The following is a 25,109-nucleotide window of genomic DNA, read 5'->3' as shown; positions in this document are numbered from 1 at the left end:
TAAAGAGTTCAGGTGTGTTAGGAGCTAAGTTAAAGGGCAGGACCTCGAGAGTTGTGATCTCAGGATTGCTACCTGTGCCACAGGCTAGTGAGGCCGAACTAGGAAGGTTATATAGTTTAATACGTGGCTAAGGAGTTCATGTAAGAGGGAGGGCATGAGATTTTTGGATTATTGTTGTCTATTTCAGGAAAGGTGGGACCTGTACAGAAGAGACGGTTTGCACTTGAACTGGAGGGGGACTAATATCCAAGCAGGAGGGTTTGTTAATGCTGCATGGAGGTGTTTAAACTGGAGTTGCAGGGGAATGGGAACCAGAGTGCCAGAACAGTTAGCGAAGCAGTTGTGGAGGCAAATGTTGATAGACCTCTGGCAAACCAATATGTTGAGAATAGTGCGCCTAATGTCCTGAGCTGCATATATTTCAATGTCAGAACTATTGTATAATTTGTCTAATAAATATAATTTGCCCAGATCCCATTTTTTAGATATTTACAGATTAGAGATTTTTTGACTACTACGATATCTTCCTATTTCATATCCAACCGATATCATGGAAAATTTTTTAGGTTTAAACCCTTATCAAAAGGGTTTAGTACCAATCATTTATGATATGATTATGAAAACACAGTCAGGTATATCTGATAAAATTACGAATGAATGGGAGAAGGAACTTCAACTCTCCTTATCTACAGAGAAATGGGAGAAAACTTTTCAATTAGTTAACTTTCCTTCTATTTGTGCTAAACACACGTTGATTCAATTTAAAGTGGTACATAGGGCTCATACGTCTAAAGATAAATCAGCTCATTTTTATTCTCATATAAGTCAGATCTGTGATTGATGTCATTCTGAGGAAGCTTCTTTGACTCATGTTTTGGTCTTGCCCTCTTTTGGAAAAATATTGGAAAGATATTTTTGATACTATTTCTACAGTTTTGCGTTAAGGTCTCACATGAAGGTTGGTCAAGAAGGTTCAGTAGCATGGCATTCAAGATAAGGTTGTAAATTGGGTTAGACATTGGATTTGTGAGAGAAGCCAAAGAGTGGTAGTAGATGGTTGCCCCTCTGACTGGAGGCCTGTGACTAGTGGAGTGCCACAGGGATCGTTGCTTTGCCTTTTGTTGTTTGTCATCTATATCAATGATCTTGATAATAACGTGGTGAACTGTATCAGCATATTTGCGAATGGCACCAAGATTTGGGGTGTAGTGGACAATGAGGAAGGCTATCATGGCTTGCAGAGGGATCTGCATCAGCTGAAAAAATGGGCTGAAAAATGGCGGATGGAATTTAATGCAGACAGTGTGAGGTGTTGCACTTTGGTATGACCAAACAGGGTAGGTCTGACACAGTGAATGGTAGGGCAGTGGGGAGTGTGGTCGAACAAACGGATTTGGGAATATAGGTCTATAACTCATTGAAAGTGGTGTCACAGGTAGATAGGATTGTAAAGAAAACTTCTGGCACAATGGCCTTGATGAATCAAACTATTGAGTACAGGAAATGGGATGTTATGTTGAAGTTGTATAAAACTTTGGTGAGGCCTAATTTGGAGTACTGTACTATGTGCAGTTTTAGTTCACCTACCTCCAGGAAAGATGTAAACAAGATTGAAAGAGTACAGAGAAAATTTACAAGGATATTGTCAGGACTGGAGGACCTGAGTTATAAGGGAAGATTGAATAGGTTAGGACTTTATTCTTTGGAAAGTAGAAGACTGAATGGAGATTTGATTGAGGTACACAAAATTATAAGAGGGTGATAGGGTAAATGCAAGCAGGCTTTTTCCACTGAGGTTGAGTGAGACTACAACCAGAGGCCATGTGTCAAGGGGGAAAGGTGAAAGTTTTAAGGGAAACATGAGGGGAAACTTCTTGGTTCAGAGGGTCATGAGAGTGTGGAATAAACTGCCAATACTAGAGGTGCAATCAAGCTTAATTCAACATTGAAGAGAAGTTTGGATATGTACATGGATGCTAGGGGCATAGAGGCTATGGTTCTGGTGTACCTCGATGGAATTAGACAGTTCAAATGATTCAGTACGTACTAGATGGACCAAAGGGCCTGTTTCTGTGTTGTACTTTTCTATGACTCTATGAGTCTAGAGTAGACACACAGTATATTTTTCTCAAGGTTGAAATATCTAACACCAGAGGGTTAGAGGTCAGGGGAGAAATTTCGAAAGAGATGTGAAGTTCCTTATACTCACACAACAGTGAGTATAGGAATAGAGTGAGGTGGAGGATAAATGCGTGGCTGAGGGATTGGAGCAGGGGGCAGAGATTCAGATTTCTGGATCATTGGGATCTCTTTAGGGGCAGGTGTGAACTGTACAAAAAGGCCAGGTTGCACTTGAATCCCAGGGGGACCAATATCCTGGCAGGAAGCTTGTGAGAGGGAGGATAGGCAGGAGATAGAGAAGGGATGCACTCATACCGATGGTTTGAGATGTGTCTATTTTAATGCAAGGAGTATTATGAACAAAGTGGATGAGCTTTGAGCGTGGACCAGTACTTGGAGATATGATGTGGTGGCCACTACAGAGACTTGGATGGCTCAGGGACAGGAATAGTTACTTAGAGTGCCAGGCTTTAGATGTTTCAGAAAGGACAGGGAGGGAGGCAAAAGAGGTGGGGGCGTGGCACTGTTGATCAGAGATAGTGTCAGGCTGCAGAAAAGGAGGAAGATTGACTATGGAATCACTGTGGGTGGAAGTTAGGAACAGGAAGGGGTCAATAACTCTACTGGGTGTTTTTATAGACCACCCAATAATAACAGAGATATCGAGGAGCAGATAGGGAGACAGATTCTGGAAAGGTGTAATAATAACAGGGTTGTTGTGGTGGGAGATTTTAATTTCCCAAATATCAATTGACATGTCTCTAGAGTGAGGGGTTTAGATAGGGTGGAGTTTGTTAGGTGTGTTCAGGAAGGCTTCTTGACACAACATGTAGATAAGCCTACAAGAGGAGAGGCTGTACTTGACCTGGTATTGGGAAATGAACCTGGTCAGGTGTCAGATCTCTCAGTGTGAGAGCATTTTGGAGATAGTGAACACAATTCTATCTCCTTTACCATAGCATTGGAGAGGGATAGGAACAGACAAGTTCGGAAAGCATTAGATTGGAGTAAGGGGAAATATGAGGCTCTCAGGCAGGAACTTGGAAGCATGAATTGGAAACAGATGTTCTCAGGGAAACGTACGGGAAAAAAGTGGCAAATATTTGGGGGATATTTGTGTGGAGTTCTGCATAGGCACGTTCCAATGAGACAGGAAAATGATGGTAGGGTACAGGAACCATGGTGTACAAAGGCTGTTGTAAATCTAGTCAAGAAGAAAAGAAGAGCTTATGAAAGGCTGAAAAAGCTAGGTAATGATAGAGAGCTTGTAAGTTATAAGGCTAACAAGAAGGAACTCAAGAATGAAATTATGGAATCGAAGGAGATAGCAGAGGTACTAAATGAGTACTTTGCTTCAGTATTCACTATGGACAAGGATCTTGGCAATTGTAGTGATGACTTACAGTGGACTGAAAAGCTTGAGCATGTAGATGTTCAGGAAGAGGATGTGCTGGAGCTTTTGGAAAGCATCAAGTTGGTTAAGTCATCAGGACTGGACGAAATATACCCCAGGCTACTGTGGGAGGCAAGGGAGGAGATTGCTGAGCCTCTGGCGATGATCCTTCAATCATCAATAGGGATGGGTAAGGTTCTGGAGGATTGGAGGGTTGTGGATGTTGTTCCATTATTCAAGAAAGGGATTAGAGGTAGCCCAGGAAATTATATATCAGTCAGCACGGCTTTGTGAAAGGCAGGTCGTGGCTTATGAGCCTGATTGAAATTTTTAAGGATGTGACTAAACACGTTGATGAAGGTAGAACAGTAGATGTAGTATATAGAAACATAGAAAATAGGTGCAGGAGTAGGCCATTTGGCCTTTTGAGCCTGCACCACCATTCAGTATGATCATGGCTGATCATCCAACTCAGAACCCTGTACCTGCTTTCTCTCCATACCCACTGATCCCTTTAGCCACAAGGGCCATATCTAACTCCCTCTTAAATATAGCCAATGAACCGGCCTCAACTATTTCCTGTGGTAGAGAATTCCACAGATTCACCACTCTCTGTGTGAAGAAGTTTTTCCTCATCTCAGTCCTAAAAGGCTTCCCCTTCATCCTTAAACTGTGACCCCTCGTTCTGGACTCTCCCAACATCGGAAACAATCTTCCTGCATCTAGCCTGTCCAATTCCTTTAGAATTTTATACGTTTCAATAAGATCCCCCCTCAATCTTCTAAATTCCAGTGAGTTTAGCCCAGTTGATCCAGTCTTTTTTCATATGAAAGTCCTGCCATCCCAGGAATCAACCTGGTGAACCTTCTTTGTACTCCCTCTATGGCAAGAATGTCTTTCCTCAGATTAGGGGACCAAAATTGCACACAATATTCTAGGTGCGGTCTCACCAAGGCCTTGTACAACTGCAGTAGAACCTCCCTGCTCCTGCACTTGAATCCTCTTGCTATGAATGCCAACATACCATTTGCCTTTTTCACCGCCTGCTGTACCTGAATGCCCACCTTCAATGACTGGTGTACAATGACACCCAGGTCTCGTTGCACCTCCCCTTTTCCTAATCAGCCACCATTCAGACAATAATCTGTTTTCCTGTTCTTGCAACCAAAGTGGATAAACTCACATTTATCCACATTAAATTGCATCTGCCATGAATTTGCCCACTCACCTAACCTATCCAAGTCACCCTGCATCCTCTTAGCATCCTCCTCACAGCTAACACCGCCGCCCAGCTTCGTGTCATCCGCAAACTTGGAGATGCTGCATTTAATTCCCTCGTCTAAATCATTAATATATATTCTAAAAAACTGAGGTCCCAGCACTGAGCCTTGTGGTACCCCACTACCCCACTAGCCTGCCATTCTGAAAAGGTCCCATTTATTCTCACTCTTTGCTTCCTGTTTGCCAACCAATTCTCTATCCACATCAATACCATACCCCCAATACCGTGTGCTTTAAGTTTGCACACTAATCTCCTGTGTGGGATCTTGTCAAAAGCCTTTTGAAAATCCAAATATACCACATCCACTGGTTCTCCCCTATCCACTCTGCTAGTTACATCCTCAAAAAAATTCTATAAGATTCGTCAGACATGATTTTCCTTTCACAAATCCATGCTGACTTTGTCCGATGATTTCACCTCTTTCCAAATGTGCTATATGGATTTCAGTATGACATTTGACAAGGTACCTCATGCAAGGCTCATTGAGAAAGTAAGGAGACATGGGATCCAAAGGGACATTGCTTTGTGGATCCAGAACTGACTTGCCCACAGAAGGCAAAGAGTGTTTGTAGACAGGTCATGTTCTGCATGGAGGTCGGTGACCAGTGGAGTGCCTCAGGGATCTGCTCTGGGATCCCGACTCTTCGTGATTTTTATAAATGACCTGGATGAGAAAATGGAGGGATGGGTTAGTAAGTTTGCTGATGACATAAAGGTTGGAGGTGTTGTGGATAGTGTGGAGGGCTGTCAGAGGTTACAGCGGGACATTGATAGGATGCAAAACTGGGCTGAGAAGTGGCAGATGGAGTTCAACCCAGATAAGTGAGAGGTGGTTCATTTTGGTAGGTCAAATATGATGACAGAATATAGTATTAATGGTAAGACTCTTGGCAGTATGGAGGATCAGAGTGATCTTGGGGTCCAAGTCCGTACGAAAACATACAATGCATTGGCTTTCATCAATCATGGGACTGTGTTCAGGAGCTGAGAGGTAATGTTACAGGTATATAGGACCCTGGTCAGACCCCACTGGAGTATTGTGCTCAGTTCTGGTCACCTCACTACAGGAAGGATGTGGAAAGTATAGAAAAGGTGCAGAGGAGATTTACAAGGATGTTGCCTGGATTGGGGTGTATGACTTATGAGAACAGGTTGAGTGAACTCAACCCAGACAGAGGATCAGAGGTGACCTGATAGAGGTGTATACGATGATGAGCGGCTTTGATCATGTGGATAATCAGAGGCTTTTCCTGAGGGGTGAAATGGCTAACACGAGAGGGCACAGTTTTAAGGTGTTTGGAAGTAGGTATGGAGGAGATGTTGGGGTAATTTTTTTACACAGAGAGCTGGCGACGGTGGTGGAGTCAGATACGATAGGATCTTTTAAGAGACACCTGGACAGGAAAATGGAACTCAGAAAAATAGAGGGCTATGAGTAACCCTAGGTAGTTCTAAGGTAGGGACATGTTTGGCACAGCTTTGTGGGCCGAAAGGCTTGTACTGTGCTGAAGGTTTTATAGAACATAGAACATAGAACAGTACAGCACATTATAGGCCCTTCAGCCCACAATGTTGTGCTGACCCTCAAACCCTGCCTCACATATAACTCCCCACCTTAAATTCCTCCATATACCTGTCTAGTAGTCTCTTAAACTTCACTAGTGTATCTGCCTCCACCACTGACTCAGGCAGTGCATTCCACGCACCAACCACTCTCTGAGTGAAAAACCTTCCTCTAATATCCCCCTTGAACTTCCCTCCCCTTACCTTAAAACCATGTCCTCTTTTACTGAGCAGTGGTGCCCTGGGGAAGAGGTGCTGGCTGTCCACTCTATCTATTCCTCTTAATATCTTGTACACCTCTATCATGTCTCCACTCATACTCCTTCTCTCCAAAGAGTAAAGCCCTAGCTCCCTTAATCTCTGATCATAATCCATACTCTCTAAACCAGGCAGCATCCTGGTAAATCTCCTCTGTACCCTTTCCAATGCTTCCACATCCTTCCTATAGTGAGGTGACCAGAACTGGACACAGTACTCCAATTGTGGCCTAACTAGAGTTTTATAGAGCTGCATCATTACATCGCATCTCTTAAACTCTATCCCTCGACTTATGAAAGCTAACACCCCATAAGCTTTCTTAACTACCCTATCTACCTGTGAGGCAACTTTCAGGGATCTGTGGACATGTACCCCCAGATCCCTCTGCTCCTCCACACTACCAAGTATCTTGCCATTTACTTTGTACTCTGCCTTGGAGTTTGTCCTTCCAAAGTGTACCAACTCACACTTCTCCGGGCTGAACTCCATCTGCCACTGCTCAGCCCACTTCTGCATCCTATCAATGTCTCTCTGCAATCTTTGACAATCCTCTACACTATCTACAACACCACCAACCTTTGTGTCGTCTTCAAACTTGCCAACCCACCCTTCTACACCAACATCCAGGTCGTTAATAAAAATCACAAAAAGTAGAGGTCCCAGAACAGATCCTTGTGGGACACCACTAGTCACAACCCTCCAATCTGAATGTACTCCCTCCACCACAACCCTCTGCTTTCTGCAGGCAAGCCAATTCTGAATCCACCTGGCCAAACTTCCCTGGATCCCATGCCTTCTGACTTTCTGAATAAGCCTACCGTGTGGAACCTTATCAAATGCTTTACTAAAATCCATGTAGATCACATCCACTGCACTACCCTCATCTATATGCCTGGTCACCTCCTCAAAGAACTCTATCAGGCTTGTTAGGCATGATCTGCCCTTCACAAAGCCATGCTGACTGTCCCTGATCAGACCATGATTCTCTAAATGCCCACAAATCCTATCTCTAAGATTCTTTTCCAACAGCTTTCCCACCACAGACGTAAGGCTCACTGATCTATAATTACCCGGACTATCCCTACTACCTTTTTTGAACAAGGGGACAACATTCACCTCCCTCCAATCTGCCGGTACCATTCCTGTGGACAACGAGGACATAAAGATCCTAGCTAGAGGCTCAGCAATCTCTTCCCTCGCCTCGTGGAGCAGCCTGGGGAATATTCCGTCAGGCCCCAGGGACTTATCCGTCCTAATGTATTTTAACAACTCCAACACCTCCTCTCCCTTAATATCAACATGCTCCAGAACATCAACCTCACTCATATTGTCCTCACCATCATCAAGTTCCCTCTCATTGGTGAATACCGAAGAGAAGTATTCATTGAGGACCTCGCTCACTTCCACAGCCTCCAGGCACATCTTCCCACTTTTATCTCTAATCGGTCCTACCTTTACTCCTGTCATCCTTCTGTTCTTCACATAATTGAAGAATGCCTTGGGGTTTTCCTTTACCCTCCTCGCCAAGGCCTTCTCATGCCCCCTTCTTGCTCTTCTCAGCCCCTTCTTAAGCTCCTTTCTTGCTACCTTATACTCCTCAATAGACCCATCTGATCCTTGCTTCCTAAACCTCATGTATGCTGCCTTCTTCCACCTGACTAGATTTTCCACCTCACTTGTCACCCACAGTTCCTTCACCCTACCATTCTTTATCTTCCTCACCAGGACAAATTTATCCCTAACATCCTGCAAGAGATCCCGAAACATCAACCACATGTCCATAGTACATCTCCCTGCGAAAACATCATCCCAATTCACACCTGCAAGTTCCAGCCTTATAACCTCATAATTTGCCCTTCCCCAATTAAAAATTTTCCTGTCCTCTCTGATTCTATCCTTTTCCATGATAATGCTAAAGGCCAGGGAGCGGTGATCACTGTCCCCCAGATGCTCACCCAGTGACAGATCTGTGACCTGACCCGGTTCGTTACTTAATACTAGATCTAGTATGGCGTTCCCCCTAGCCGGCCTGTCAACATACTGTGACAGGAATCCATCCTGGACACACTTAACAAACTCTGTCCCATCTAAACCCTTGGAACTAATCAAGTGCCAATCAATATTAGGGAAGTTAAAGTCACCCATGATAACAACCCTGTTATTTTTGTACCTTTCCAAAATCTGCCTCCCAATCTGCTCCTCGGTATCTCTGCTGCTACCAGGGGGCCTATAGAATACCCCCATAGAGTTACTGCTCCTTTCCTGTTCCTGACTTCCACCCATACTGACTCAAAAGAGGATCCTGCTACATTACCCACCGTTTCTGTAGCTGTAATAGTATCCCTGACTAGTAATGCCACCCCTTCTCCCCTTTTCCCCCCTCTCTATCCCTTTTAGAGCACTGAAATCCAGGAATATTGAGAATCTATTCCTGCCCTGGTGCCAGCCAAGTCTCTGTAATGACCACTACATCATAATTCCAAGTATGTATCCAAGCTCTCAGTTCATCACCTTTGTTCCTGATGCTTCTTGCATTGAAGTACACGCACTTTAGCCCTTCTACCTTACTACCTTTACACCCTTTATTCTGTTTCTTTTTCATCAAAGCCTCTCTATATGTTAGATCTGGCTTTACTCCATGCACTTTTCTACGTTTTCTTTGTTTCTATGTTTCTTAAGCAAAAAGTGGTGGATACCTGGAATGAGCTACCTGGGGTGGTGTTAGAAAAAAGAAACATTAGGGACTTTAAGAGATGTTTGGATAGGCACATGATTGTGAGGAAGACTGAAGGATATAGACATTGTGTAGCAGAAGAGATAAATTTTGTTAGCCATTTGGTTAATAATTGAATTGGGTCAGCACAATGTTTTGAGCCGAAGACCCTGTTCCTGTGCTGTATTGTTCTGTGTTATATGTTCTATATGTCATGGGGCCAGAAGAAACCAGTGGAGAGAGAAATTGTGTCGTCACTTTTTATTGTCATTTCAACCTTAACTGCTGGTACAGTACACAGTAAAAACGAGACAATGTTTTTCAGGACCATGGTGTTACATGACACAGTACAAAAACTACACTGAACTACATAAAGACAACACAGACAAAAAAACTACACTAGACTACAGGTCTACCCAGCACTGCATAAAGTGCACAAAACTGTGCAGGCATTACAATAAATAATAAACAAGACAATAGGCACAGTAGAGGGCAGTAAGTTGGCGTCAGTCCAGACTCTGGGTATTGAGGAGTCTGATAACTTGGGGGAAGAAACTGTTACATAGTCTGGTCGCGAGAGCCCGAATGCTTCGGTGCCTTTTCCCAGATGACAGGAGGGAGAAGAGTTTGTATGAGGGGCGTGTGGGGTCCTTCGTAATGCTGTTTGCTTTGCGGATGCAGCGTGTAGTGTAAATGTCTGTGATGGCGGGAAGAGAGACCCCGATGATCTTCTCAGCTGACCTCACTATCCACTGCAGGGTCTTGCAATTGGAGATGGTGCAATTTCCGAACCAGGCAGTGATGCTGCTCAGGATGCTCTCAATACACCCCTGTAGAATGTGATGAGGATGGGGGGTGGGAGATTGACTTTCCTCAGACTTCGCAGAAAGTAGAGATGCTGCTGGGCTTTCTTTGCTATGGAGCTGGTGTTGAAGGACCAGGTGAGATTCTCCGCCAGGTGAACACCAAGAAATTTGGTGGTCTTAACGATCTCTACCGAGGAGCCGTCGATGTTCAGCGGGGAGTGGTCGCTCCGTGCCCTCCTGAAGTCTACAACCATCTCTTTTGTTTTGTTCACATTCAGAGACAGGTTGTTGGCTCTGCACCAGTCCGTTAGCCACTGCACCTCCTCTCTGTAAGCTGACTTGTTGTTCTTGTTGATGAGACCCACCACGGTCGTGTCATCGGTGAACTTTATGATGTGGTTCGAGCTGTGTGTTGCAGCACAGTCATGGGTCAGTGGAGTGAACAGCAGTGGACTGAGCACACAGCTTTGGGGGGCCCCCCTGCTCAGTGTGATAATGTTGGAGATGCTGCTCCCGATCCAGACTAATCTAAATATTTTAGATTAACGATTTTGCTTTAATGGGTGCTGACCAACATGAAACATCATTTATGTTTCACACTGTTTTCAGTTTTTATTTTAAATAATCAATTTGTTGTTTTTCACATCAAAATCATGATACTTTGGGGACTACCTAATTTTGTTTGTGATTGAGACATTCAAGGGACACTGTTCCAGATAGGAGCTCCCTGCAAGAGGGGCTATTGGAATGTTTGCATTTGTGGTTCCCAGTGCCTTTATTTCCTGTGCAGCATCATGAAAGCTCACCTCTGTCCCAGGATACTGACGGACTTTTACCGCTGTACCATTGAGAGCATACTCACCAACTGCATCTCAGTGTGGTATGGCAATTGTCCCGTACCGGACAGCAAAGCACTCCAGCATGTGGTGAAAACTGCCCAGCGGATTATCGGCACCCAATTGCCCACCATTGAAAACATCTACCATAAACTCTGCCTGGGCAGGGCAAAAAGCATTATCAAGGATGCATCTCACCTTAACCATGGACTTTTTACTCTCCTCCCATCCCAGGAGCCTCCGCTCCCACACCAACAAGCACAGGAAGAGCTTCTTCCCTGAGGCTGTGACCCTGCTGAACCTCACATCACAACACTAAGTAGTATTGCACCCATATTGTACTGTCTCAGTACTTTTATATTTGTATGCTGTAGTACTTACTTCTTATTCGTAGTTATTTTGTAAATAACACTATTCTTTACATTTCTGGTCAGATGCTAACTGCATTTCATTGGCTTTGTATCTGTACTCGGCACAATGACAATAAAGTTGAATCTAATCTAATCTAATTTCCCAGCCGAGGATGTAGGACATGAGAACGTACACTCTTTGGTGGTCAGAGAGTCACAGTGTACTACAGCATGGGAACAGGCCCTTTGGCCCATCTAGTCTGTGTCAAACTGTTATTCTGCCTCATCCCATCAACCTGCACCCGGACCATAGCCCACCATACCTCTCCCATTCATGTACCTATCCAAACTCTCCATCAAATCTGCATCCACCACTTCCACTGGCAGCTCACTTCACCCTCATACCATCCTCTGAATGAAGAAGATCCCCATCAGGTTCCCCTTAAATATTTTGCCTTTCACCCTTAACTCACGACCTCTCGTTCTAGTCTCACCCAGACTCAGTGGAAAAAGCTTACTTCCATTAAACCTTTCATAATTTTGTATATATGTCAAATCTCCCCTCATTCTCCAGGGAATAAGGTCTAAACCTATTCAATCTTTTCCTATATATGTGATCAAGTCCCAGCAACATCCTTGTAAATTTTCTCTGTATAGTCTTCAATATTATTGATAGCTTCTCTATAGGTAGGTGACTAGAACTGCACACTATAATGTTGGGACTGAGCACTATAAACTGTGGATATGGAGTCACAGCATCATACAGCACAGAAACCAACCTAGCAGCCTAACATGTCCAGGCTGACAGTTTGCCCATCTACACTGATTCCTTTTGACTGCATTAGGATATTACTCTTCTGTGCTTTGTCTATGTTATAGTCTATCTAATTGTCCTTATGCATAGTAATTGTATCTAATTTCACCTCCTCCTTTGATAGTGCATTTCAGATATCAACCATACCCTCAGATCCCTTTTAAAACTCCTTCCTTTCACCTTAAATTACATCTTATTTTTGATCCCCCTACTATGGGAAGAAAAGATTGCATTAATGCTGCTCATAACCTTCTGCACTTCTTTCAAATCACTCTTCAGCCTCCTTCGCTAAAGGGAAAGCAAGACCAGCCGATCCAATCTTTTCTTATAAATCCTCCAATGCAGGCAACATCCAGGTGAATCTCCTCTGCACTCTCACCAGTGCAACCACATCCTTGCTGTAGTGAGGTGACCAAAACTGCAGATAACACTCTAAATATGGCTAAATGATGTTTTGTAAAGCTGGAACATAATATCCTAATACTTGTATTTTAAGCCCCAATCTATAAAAGAAAGCATACTCTGTGCCTTCTTAACTATTCTGTCTTCCAGTGGGAAGCTATGTTGTAGCATTATAAAATTCTGGTTCAGCCACATCTAGACCACTGTATTCAATTCTGGTTGCCCCATTACAGAGGCTGTTGGATTGCATGCAGAAGAGGTATGAGAAACCTTGGCCCAGATTTGGGAATTAACTGTTCATATAGTAGTGAATGATCATAAGCAGAGTCTAGTCTTAAGGTGAACCACCTAATTTCATTCCACTCATTGTCTGGGCTGCTGTAAATGAGTCAGAGATACAACTTGTACTTACCTTCTGTTGTGAGACTGCTTGAAAGAAGCACTGATGTGATGTCGCTTTCCAATGAGTTTGAAAGGGTTGTTGTTGAGGAGGTATCTTGGAAATGTTCTGGAAGATTCTCGCAGAGCTCAATGTTATGCTGAAATATTCCAGAAATAATTATGGATTAAAATAATGACAGAAAATTAATAAATAAGAATTGTTGAATGACATATTTCTTTTAGATCCTGCACTTAAGTATATGCTAAGCTGTGGGAGTAGAATTGCAGCCTGTTTAAATTCATCTGTTAAAGATTAGCTTCATTTGTCACATGCACATCGAAACATACAGTGAAATGTGATATTTGCATCAACAACCAACACAGTCTGAGGTGTGCTGCAAGCAGCCCACAAGTGTTGCGTTTTCCTGGCATTTACCAAGAAGCCCCTCACACAAATTTCAGGGACAGCTACATGGAGCTTAGAAAAATAGAGGGTTATGGGTAACCCTAGTAATTTCTAAGGCAGGGATATGTTTGGCACAACTTTGTGGGCCAAAGGGCCTGTAGGTTTTCTATGTTTTATGAACTGGAAACAGATGTTCTCAGGGAACATACAGAAGAAATGTGGCAAATTTTCAGGGGATATTTGGGTGGAGTTCTGCATAGATAAGTTCCAATGAGACAGGGAAAGGATAGTAAGGTACAGGAACTATGGTATACAAAGGCTGTTGTAAATCTAGTCAAGAAGAAAAGAAGAGCTTACGAAACATTCAAAAAACTAGGTAATGATAGAGATCTGGAAGATTATAAGGCTAGCAGGAAAGAGCTTAAGAAATAAATTAGGAGAGTCAGATGGGGCCATGAGAAGGGCTTAGTGAACAGGATTAAAACCCCAAGACATCCTACAAGTATGTGAAGAGCAAGAGGATAAGACGTGAGAGAATAGGACCAATCAAGTGTGACAGTGGAAACGTGTGTACGGAACCGGAGGAGATAGCAGAGGTATTTAATGAGTACTTTGCTTCAGTGTTCACTACGGAAAAGGATCTTGGCGATTGTAGGGATGACTTACAGCGGACTGAAAAGCTTTAGCATGTAGATATTAAGAAAGAGGATGTGCTGGAGCTTTTGGAAAGGATCAAGTTGGATAAGTCACCGGGACCAGAAGGGATGTACCCCAGGCTACTGTGGGGAGGAGATTGCTGAGCCTCTGGTGATTATCTTAGCATCATTAATGGGGACGGGAGAGGTTCCAGAGGATTGGAGGGTTGCAGTTGTTGTTCCTTTATTCAAGAAAGGCAGTAGAAATAGTACAGGAAATTATAGACCAGTGAGTCTTACCTCACTGGTTGGTAAGTTGATGGAGAAGATCCTGAGAGGCAGGATTTATGAACATTTGGAGAGGCATAATATGATTAGGAATAGTCAGCATGGCTTTGTCAAAGGCAGGTCGTGCTTTATGAGCCTGATTGAATTTTTTGAGGATGTCACTAAACACATTGATGAAGGTAGAGCAGTAGATGTCGTGTATATGGATTTCAGCAAGACATTTGACAAGGTACCCCATGCAAGGCTTATTGAGAAAGTAATGAGGCATGGGATCCAAGGGGACATTGCTTTATGATTCCAGAATTGGCTTGCTCACAGAAGGCAAAGAGTGGTTGTAGAGGAGTCAAATTCTGTATGAGTTCGGTGACCAGTGGGGTCCCTCAGGGATCTGTTCTGGGACCCCTACTCTTTGTGATTTTTATAAATGACCTGGATGAGGAAGTGGAGGGATCGGTTAGTAAACTTGCTGATGACACAAAGGTTGGGGTGTTGTGGACAGTGTGGAGAGCTGTCAGAGGTTACAGCGGAACATCGATCGGTTGGAAAACTGGGCTGAAAAGTGGCAGATGGAGTTCAACCCAGATAATTGTGAGGTAATTCATCTTGATAGGTCAAATATGATAGCAGAATATAGTACTAATAGTATGCCAAGAGTCTTACTCCACACTGCCGTGTGGAGGATCAGAGGGATCTTGGGGTCTGAGTCCATAGGACGCTCAAAGCAGCTGCACAGGTTGACTCTGTGGTTAAGAAGGCATATGGTGTATTGGCCTTCATCAATCATGGAATTGAATTTAGAAGCCGAGAGGTAATGTTGCAGCTATACAGGACCCTGGTCAGACCTCACTTGGAGTACTGCGCTCAGTTCTGGTCATCTCACTACAAGGATGTGGAAGCCATAGAAAGGGTGCAGAGGAGATTTTCGAGGATGTTGTCTGGATTGGGGAGCATGCCTTATGGGAACAGGTTGAGTGAACTCAGCCTTTTCTCCTTGGAACAACGGAGGATGAGAGGTGACCTGATAGAGGTGTATAAGATGATGAGAGGCATTGATCATGTGGGTAGTCAGAGGCTTTTTCCCAGGGCTGAAATGGTTGCCACAAGAGGACACAGGTTTAAGGTGCTGGGGAGTAGGTACAGAGGAGATGTCAGGGGTAAATTTTTTACGCAGAGAGCGGTGAGTGCGTGGAATGGGCTGCCGGCAACTGTGGTGGAGGCGGATACGATATCGTCTTTTAAGATACTCCTGGACAGGTACATGAGCTTAGAAAAATAGAGGGCTATGGGTAACCCAAGGTAATTTCTGAGGTAAGTACATGTTCGGCACAGCATTGTGGGCCGAAGAGCCTGTATTGTGCTGTAGGTTTTCTATGTTTCTAATCATTAGGAGGGAAAAGATGAAATATGAAAGCAAGCTAGCAAACACAAGGTGAATAGAAAAGCAGAGATGAGAGTGGATATAGGACTGGTAGAAAATGAGGCTGGAGAATAATAATGGGGGGACAGGGAGATGGTAGATGAAATAAATGAGCATTTGTGTCAGTCTTCACTGTAGAAGGCACCAGCAGTGTGCCAGGCGTTGAAGGTTGCAAATGAAGAGAAGTGGTAGCAGTTACTATCACAAGGGAGAAAGTGCTGAAAAAGCTGGAAGACCTAAAGGTCCATAAGTCTCCCAGATGAGATGAACTGCACCCTGGGGTTCTGAAAGAGGTAGCAGTAGAGATTGTGAAGCCACTAGTAATGATCTTTCAAGAATTATTGGACTCTGGCATGGTGCCAGATGACTGGAAAATTGCAAATGTCACTCCACTCTTTAAGAAAGGAGGAAGGCAGCAAAAAAGAAATGATAGACCAGTTAGTCTGACCTCAGTGGTTGGGAAGATGTTGGAGTCAATTTGTTAAGAATTAGGTTATGGAGTATTTGGTGACACAGGATATGATAGGACAAAGTCAGCATGGTTTCCTTAAGGGAAAATCTTCCTTGATGAAGCTGTTGGAATTCTTTGAGGAAATTACACATTGTAGTAGATAAAGGGGATGCAGTGGATGTTGTATATTTGGATTTCCAGAAGGCCTTTGATGAAGTGCCACACATGAGGCTGCTTACCAAGTTAAGAGGCAATGGTATTACTGGCATGGTTAGAGCATTGGCTAATTGGTAGGAGGCAGCGAGTGGTAATAAAAGGATCCTTTTCTGGTTTGCTACCAGTGACTGGTGGTGTTCCACAGGGGTCATTGTTGAGACCACTTCTTTTTTTATGTATATAAATGATTTAGATGATGGAATAGATGTCTTTGGTGCCAAGCTTGCAGATGATACGAAGATTGGCGGAGGGGCAGATAGTGTTGAGGAAACAGGTAGGATGCAGATGGATTTAGACAGATTAGGAGAATGGACAAGAAAATGGCAAATGAAATACAAAGTTGGAAAATGCATGGCCATACACTTTGGTGGTATAAATAAATATGCAGACTATTTTCTAAACAGGGAAAAAAAATCCAAAAATCTGAGATGCAGAGGTAATTGGGAGTCTTCGTGCAGAACACCCTGAAGGTTAACTTGCAGGTAGAGTTGGTGATGAGGAAGCCAAATGCAATGTTAGAATTAATTTCAAGAGGTCCAAAATACAAGCGCAAGGATGTGATGCTGAGGCTTTACAAGGCACTGGTGAGGCCTCACCTTGAGTACTGTGAATAGTTTTGGGCTCTTTATCTAAGAAAAGATGTGCTGGCATTGGAGAGGGTTCAGAGAAGGTTCAGAAGGATGATTCTGGGAATGAAAGACTTACCATATGAGGAACATTTGATGGCTCTGGGTTTGTACTCGCTGGAATTTAGAAGGACAACTAGGGAATCTCATTGAAACCTTTTGAATGTTGAAAGGCCAAGACAGTAGATGTGGAAAGGATGTTTTCCATGGCGGGGAACTCTAGGACAAGAGGACAGCCTCAGGATAGAGGGGTGTCCATTTAAAACAGAGATGCAGATAAATTTCTTTAGCCAGAGGATGGTGAATTGTGGAATTTATTACCACAGGCAGCTGTGGAGCCCAGGTCCTTGGGTGTATTTAAGGCAGAGCTTGATAGGTTCTTGATTGGCCATGCAATCGAAGGTTATGGGGAGAAGGCCAGGGAATGGGGCTGAGGAGGAGTGAAAAAAAAAAGATCAGCCATGATTGAATGACAGAGCAGATTCGATGGACCAAATGGCCTAATTCTGCTTCTATGTCTTATGGTCTATGGTCTTATTTACTGTCCCTCTCAACCCCATTCTCCTGCCTTCTCCTCGTAACCTTTGACACCCTTATTAATCAAGTACCTATTAACCTCTGCTTTAAATATACAATACCCATTGACTTGGCCTCCACAGCCTTCTGGGGCAATGAATTCCATAGATTCACCACCCTCTGGCTAAAGTGTTCCCTGCAGATGTTCTGTGCCAACATGTTCAATTCTTCACTGGGTGTTTCAGGCAACCAATGAAGAACACTACTTTGATCTGCAATGTTCAACTGAAACAGAGCTCAGAAGCAAGTCCTAACATTTACAGTGTAAAGTAGCTGAAGTGCCATTGGTGGCCTGACAATGACAATATAGTGTGGTACACTGGTACACCGCAATTCTCATGCCCATCTTCCAGCCATGTCATCTTCTCACAGTTACCATCAGGCAGGAGATACATGTGCTTGAAGTCCCACACCAAAAAGGTTCAGGAACAGCTATTTTCCTTCAACCATTCAGTTCTTGAGCCAACCAGCACAACCCTAATTACTGCAGTTTAACAACTCTATGACTATTTCACAGTAAAATGGAAATTTTTGTCACAGATTGGGAGCTATCAGTGTATGCTGGATTGAGTGTGGATCTCTAAGTCAAAGGGCAGTGTTTGTAACACTGTTCAACCCCAATCTATGACCTGCCAGAATTTTTAATAGTAAGAATTACTGCAGTTTAGCACAGAGGCTTCAAACCTTCTTTATGCTATGGACCCCTACCATTAACTAATGGGTCCTGGTTTAGCAAAATCATAAACAAGAAAAAAATCTGCAAATGCTGGAAATTTGAGTAACACCATGACCACTTTGCACTGAAACGGACTTTGATATTTTTTGTTTTAATTTTGTTTTATTGTAAAAGATATGCATGAATTATGTTCAATTTATGTTTTTCTTGTGAATGCTGCTTATACAGTGCAATGTGCCTGTGATATCCTTGCAAGTAAGCATTTATTTATTGAGATACAGTGCAGGATGGACCCTTCCAGCCCTTCGAGCTGGTGGTTAATTGGCCACATGGGTCTAATAGGGTGGAGCAGACTCGTTGGGCCAGAAGGGACTGCTAATGTGCTGTAAACCTAACTGAACAAAAAGTGCTGCCCAGCCCACTCAGCTCCTCCAGTTTCTTGTCTGCTGCTGGCAATTAGTTTGCTACTAACTGGTTATTGGCTTGGCCTCAGATCATGTTTACTGTACCTCGTCCATACAGTGATAGTCCAGCCACTCCTGTCGGTGCCGATCAAATCCATTGGAACACCTAAATCCAGAGAAAAACAACATCAATCTTCTAAATTAATCATTGCTGGCAACTTTGAGAAATGTTCCATACAACCCCATTCTCTTGCAAACAGCAAGCATAGATTTCTGTTCAACTTGTGGAATGGTCCAACAAGGAAAACTTCATTCACCTCAACAATGAATTGATTTCACAATCTATGGACACAACTTCAAGGTTTCTACAACACTTGTTCTCAGTATTATTTATTATTATTTTTTGTATTTGCACAGCTTGTTTCCTTTTCTTTGTATCAAAACTATAAATGTTTATTTACAACACATAGACACAAAACAATCAATATTTACGAGACAGTAATCATACTCAAATTACTATATGGTTACTACTATACTGCGGGGGAACCACTGCTCATGGAAACCCCTCAATGTGCTCAGTGTGCCAAGGACAGCCGCTCACGGACGACAGTTTGTTTCCTTTTGCACAGTAGTTGTTTGTCACTCTGTCTAGTTTTTCATTGGCTCTATTGTATTTCTTTGTTCTACTGTGAATGCCCACAATAAAATAAAACTCAGGTTAGTATATATTGGCATATACATACTTTGTTAATAAGCTTACTTTGAACTTTGATTGGAAAGAAATGAAAAAATCTTATCCCAGTCAAGGAGCGAAGGAGGATGAGAGGTAACCTGATAGAGGTGTACAAGATGATGAGAGGCATTGATCATGTGGATAGTCAGAGGCTTTTTCCCAGGGCTGAAATGGCTAACACGAGAGGGCACAGTTTTAAGGTGCTTGGAAGTAGGTACAGAGGAGATATCAGAGGTAAGTGTTTCAGACACAGAGTAGTGAGTGTGTGGAATGCACTGCCAGTGACGATGGTGGAGGTGGATACAAAAGGGTCTTTTAAGAGACTCTTAGGTACATGGAGCTTAGAAAGATAGAGGGCGATGCGGTAGGGAAATTTGAGGTAGCTTTCAGAGTAGGTTACATAGTTGGCACAACATTATGGGCCGAAGGGCTTGTAATGTGCTGTAGATTTTATATGTTTCTATGTCTGGGGGGTCTGGACTTCATTGTAAGGGTGGTATAAGCTCATTTCTCAGCTGTATGCTGCCATGGTTATAACCAACTCTCAATCATCCGAGACAAAGAATAAAGATCCAACTTCGTTAGTTTATGATCAAACAACCCCTCATCCAATGAATTAACCAAGTGAATCATTTTGTGAATGACCATAGTGCTGGAAGCGAAGCCTTGTTGTCGCTTGATTTCACTTTGTAAGAGGTGATAGTTTTCAAGCCCTGCCACAGCTGTCGAGTATCTTCAGTGATTCAGATTTAGTCCCAAATTGCCACTTAGCATGTCAGATGGCTTTTCGCAGATCACATCTGGACCTTTTGTATCTTACTTAGTCATCAAACCTGATTGTCTCTAATCTGAATTTAGCAGATCTCCTGGTTCATCCAGGGCTTCTGGTTGGGGAAGACTCTGAATGATCTAGTGAGGACACACTCATCTATCACACTCATCTTTTATAAAGTTTGTGACAACTGTGGTGTATTCATTCAGATCCTCTGATGAGTCCTTGAACATACCCCAGTCCACAAATTAGAAGCAATCCTGTAGTTGCTCCTCTGCCTCCCATGACTACCTCTTTGTAGTCGTTATCCCTGGAATATTGCTCTTTATCCTCTGCCCGTATGCACGTAGGAGAAGGAAAGCCAAGTGATCAGATTTCCTAAAATATGATCTGGCATGGAATGATAGGCATTCCATGCCAGATGGTTTTTGTTGATGAAAGTAAATCCTTAGAAGTCTTATCTGACTGTTGTGCAATTTTTTATGTGTTATTCCTCTTCTTCCTTCTGTCCTAGGTAGTGTTAATCTGAGTGTGTTAGAATGTACATGGTGTTTTCTAAAATTTGTCATGGCAGTTATTTTTTTTTGTAAATTTTCCAAATTACTTTCAGACAAAGATATTGTGCCAAAAGACTATGTTATTATGGGTATTGCAAAAGTGTTTATTGACTTCGTTGTATTTTTACTATTGAGCTCTGTTTGGCAGATTTTCTTAAGCCTTGAAGTAAATTCTGTTGAAAATTTTCCCTTTATCACACTATGATCTATTTTCTTTGCTTGTTGATATCCCAGATACTGATATGTTTCATATTCATCCATCGGTGGTATTGTATCCTGCTGCTATTTTGTATTCTATTAGCTCCATTGCACCTTTCTTTATGTTCTGCATTTACCTTGTCCAAATTTCATGTCTAAATCTTTAGCAAAGAATTTTATGAGTTGAATGAATTGCTTCAGCTTTACTGATGAAGGAACATATAATTTCAAATCATCCATGTATAGAAGGTGTGTCAAAGTACAATTCATTTGGTTCTTTCTGATTTAATACAAAATTTTCGTCTGATTCAGTAAATTAGAGAGCGGGTTTAAAGCCAGACACAACTATGGTGGGCTTAGAGAGTCGCACTGAAAAGTGCCTCAATAACAGTGGTGTTCTTATTCGTTTGTTAATGGATAAGTTGATTATAGTATGCCAATGCTGCAACAGATTTTGTAGAAATTTCACAAGTATTGGGTGTAACTTACATATATTAAGAACGTCTATTAACCATGAATATGGGGCAGAATCAAATGCTTTTTGTAGTCATTATAACAACATGAAAGATTTCTGGTTTTCTGCTGGGTTGGATTAGAATTACAGAATCTATTATCAGTTGTTCTTTACATCCTTTCATTCTCTTGCAGCACCTTTCTGCTCTTCTCTAAGTGCATTGTGGTTACTTAAGTGAGCGATGATTAGCTGCCAGATGCATGATGTTACAATTTTTCAATATTTATAAAAAATTGTTGATATGTATTATAGGTATGGATGAAGGCAAGTTGAATTTTTGCCCCTATTATCGCTGCTTGTACTTTTCTAGTTGTGGGTATTTTTTATAACTGCTTTTAGCATATCCAATGTAACTTCAGATGTCTGCATGTCTTCAATTGTGTGAGTACATTATTTTTCTTCCCTAATCCAGCTTGTGCCTTGATTGTGTGTCACCCTGTTTGATCAGATATTAGACCAAAAGTTCATTATCTTTTGTGTTTGTTGGTAATTCTGTGCTCGGGCTGGTGACATTTTGTTGTGTTGAATTTAGTTTCAATGTCCTGTGTAAACCTTTATCATTGTTCCTGAACTGATAATTCTGTTTTCTTTGTCTGGTGCATTTCATGCATCTAGTTAGTCTGGCTTTGCATGCACCAAGCTTCTGTTTTAGTGTATCTATGAATTCTAAAATGCTTTTGTCAGTTTGATCATATCTTGTATGGACCTTATATTTCATTGGTGTTTCCTTAACTTTCTTGCTTGGGATATCCATTTTATACTTCATTAGGCTCTTAAGGTTTCACTTTTGTTCTTCCATTTCAGTGCTCTCATTCCATTACTCAGCTTTGAGTTTCTATTAATGAGTGCCTTTATTTTAGAGCCATTGCACAGCATTGCTGTTAATGCTGCATAGGATGTTATTGTCTGTAGTTCTTCAAATGTTTCAAGTTTTCCTAAATATCATATTTTTATTACAATTTTTTATCTGTATTTGTACAGTTTTTGCCTTTTGAACATTGGTTGTCTGTATGCCCTGTTGGTTTGGTCTTTCATTGACTTTATTATGGTTCTTGGATTTACTGAGTATGCCCACAAGAAATCCAGGGTTGTATATGTTGACATGTATGTACTTTGGTAATAAATTTACTTTGAACTTTGAATGGTGTTTTATTTTAGTCAATCATTTGTTGATTATGGGGACCAAAACTGTGTAGAGTACTGCATGTGTAGCCTTGCCAACACTCTGTACAATGGAATATTACATAGAACAGAGAAGAGTGCAGTACAATACAAACTCTTTGGCCCAATATGTTGTGCTGATCTTTGAACCTACTGCAAGATCAATCTAATGCTTCCTTCCCACAAACTCAAACTTGAAGGCAGAGTACAAGGTTAATAGCAGGATTCTTAGCAGTGTGGGGAAACAGAACACAAAAATACAACTGCAGGTGCTGTGGATCAAAGAATACGTACACGACACTGGAAGAAACAGAAGGATCGGGGTCCATTACCAAGTTGCCTTGCAAATTGATAGGGTGGTTAAGAAGGCACACTAACCTTCATTAGTTAGGATTTGAAATCAAGAGCCACAGGTAATATTGCAGCTCTATAAAATCTTGGGAGTACCATGATCAGTTTCAGTCACCTCGTTATAGGAAGAATGTGGAAGGCTCAGAGAAGGTGCAGAGGAGATTTAGCATGGTGCTGCTTAGATTAGCTGCATGTCTTATGAGGAAAGATTGAGTGAGTTAGGTTTTTCTGTTTGGAGTGAAGGAGGATGAGAAGTGACTTGACAAAGGTGTACAAGATGATAAGAGGCATAAATAAGGTGGACAGCCAGCACCTTTTACCCAGGAAGGGAAATATGAGAGAACATAGTCTTAAAATGATTGAAGGAAAGTATAAGGGGATGTTAGAGGTAATGTTTTTTGAACACAGAGTGTGGTTGGTGTGTGGAACGACCTGCCAGGGGTGGTGGTAAAGGCAGATACATTAGGGACATTTAAGAGTTTCTTAGATAGGGGCTTGGAGGAAAGATAAATGGAGGGCTATTTGGGAGAAAGGAATTAGATTGATCTTAGAGTAGGTTAAAAGGTTGGCACAGCATGGACTGAAGTGTTTGTACTGCGCTGTAGTTTTCTATGTTCTACTTCCTGAGGGATCTTTAACATGTACAGGTCCTGGATTAGTGCACATTCAGTGCTGTTCTCAAGGACAAATTAAAGCTCAGTAGTTCAGTTGCCTTATTTCCCCTTAAAGTCTATTTCACAAGCCCAAAAGGCTCTGGTTCCACATCTTGTACATGAACACTTTCCCCTTCATAATCTCAAACCAAGTGGTCTGCTGGACAAGGCAAAATATTGGATTAAATAAAAGATCTGAGTAAGTCAGTTAGTTATTGGCTTTCAGCACCAGGACCTATGAATGAGAGGACATCCATCCAAAAACAGAAACTGGCCAGATGGTTCTACAATGGTTTCCTACAAGAATCTGGCTACTGATCACAGCTCCCGAGCCAGGCGGGAAGGACAACTGTTCAAAATGTTGGCCGCTTTCATCAGGAGAACAGCTGTGATTAACCCCAACTGAGAGCAGAAAGACAGCCAAGGTTCCAAGTTTCACCTGACCCCCTCCACTGCCAACTGTAGAAGCCGAATGAGGCACAAACTGAGCTTGGCAGTGGGGGTTGCCAAGTCTGAGCTGCCTTTTGGCATTCGGTCTCTCGGGCCTCCACCAGACAAGTGGACAGCTCAGTTGTGCACAAGATAACAGCCGATGCCTGTAGTACTATATGCCAGCAAAGTGACCTCAGGGAAGGACAGAGCAAGGGTGAAGAAGGCAGAGATACTCCACAGAGAGAGAGATATCATAGATTGTGTGGCATATTTTTTCATAAAAGGACCAATTTCACTTTTAACATACACAAAATGCTGGAGGAACTTAGCAGGAGGAAGTCAGACAGCACCAATGGAGAGAAATAAACAGTCAACATCTCGGGCTGAGACACTTCATCAGGAATGTCAATTGTTTATTCCTCTCCATAGATGCTACCTGACCTGCTGAGTTCCTCGGTATTTTGTATGCATTAGTCAGCCATAATCAAAGATCCCACCCACCCCAGACATTTTCCCTTTTCCATCGGCATAAGATACAAAAGCTTGAAAGCACATACCACCAGGCTCAAAGACAGCTTCTATCCCACTGTTAGACTCCTGAGTGGACCTCTTGTACAATAAGTTGGACTTTTAACTTCACAATCTACCTCATTGGGATCTTGCACTTCATTATTTAATGCACTGCCCTTACTCTGTAGCTTTTACACTTCATTCTACATTGATTCTCATAGAGGGATCAGAAGTGGAGAGAGTGAGCAGTTTCAAGTTCCTAACTGTCAAGATCTCTGAGGACCTAACCTGGTCCCAACATATCGATGTACTTATGAAGAAGGCAAGACAGTGGCTATATTTCATTAGGAGTTTGAAGAGATTTGGCATGTAAACAAATACACTCAAAAAACTTCTAGATGTACTGTGGAGAATAGTCTAACAGGCTGCATCACTGCCTAGTTTGGGTGGGGGGGGGCCCCACTGCACAGGACTGAAAGAAGCTGCAGATGGTTGTAAATCTAGTCAGCTCCATCTTGGGTACTAGCCTACGAAGTACCCAGGACATCTTCAGGGAACAGTGTCTCAGAAAGGCAGTGTCCATTATTAAGGACCTCCAGCACCCAGGGCATTCC

General features: G+C 42.5%; 1 protein-coding gene across 2 annotated transcripts in view; it reads right to left on the bottom strand.

Moving 5' to 3' along the window:
- Positions 1-25,109, bottom strand: part of LOC132384967 (plexin domain-containing protein 1-like) — a 585,821-nt gene that overhangs the window by 112,610 nt on the left and 448,102 nt on the right. Inside the window, exons 10-12 of one of the 2 annotated variants that reach the window (XM_059956660.1) lie at positions 18,720-18,780; positions 12,951-13,077; positions 10,431-10,541 (exon numbers count right to left, since the gene is read on the bottom strand). In XM_059956660.1, the coding sequence (XP_059812643.1) occupies positions 10,525-10,541; positions 12,951-13,077; positions 18,720-18,780 (205 nt within the window). In that variant the 3' untranslated portion in view covers positions 10,431-10,524. Of the gene's footprint in view, positions 1-10,430; positions 10,542-12,950; positions 13,078-18,719; positions 18,781-25,109 lie in introns of those variants that run through there. The other variant, XM_059956658.1, reaches the window with a different exon arrangement.

This window comes from Hypanus sabinus, chromosome X1, assembly GCF_030144855.1.
Source record: "Hypanus sabinus isolate sHypSab1 chromosome X1, sHypSab1.hap1, whole genome shotgun sequence".
Lineage (NCBI taxonomy): Eukaryota > Metazoa > Chordata > Chondrichthyes > Myliobatiformes > Dasyatidae > Hypanus > Hypanus sabinus.
Note: the sequence above shows the minus strand (reverse complement) of the source record. Positions and strands in the feature narration are given on the sequence as shown.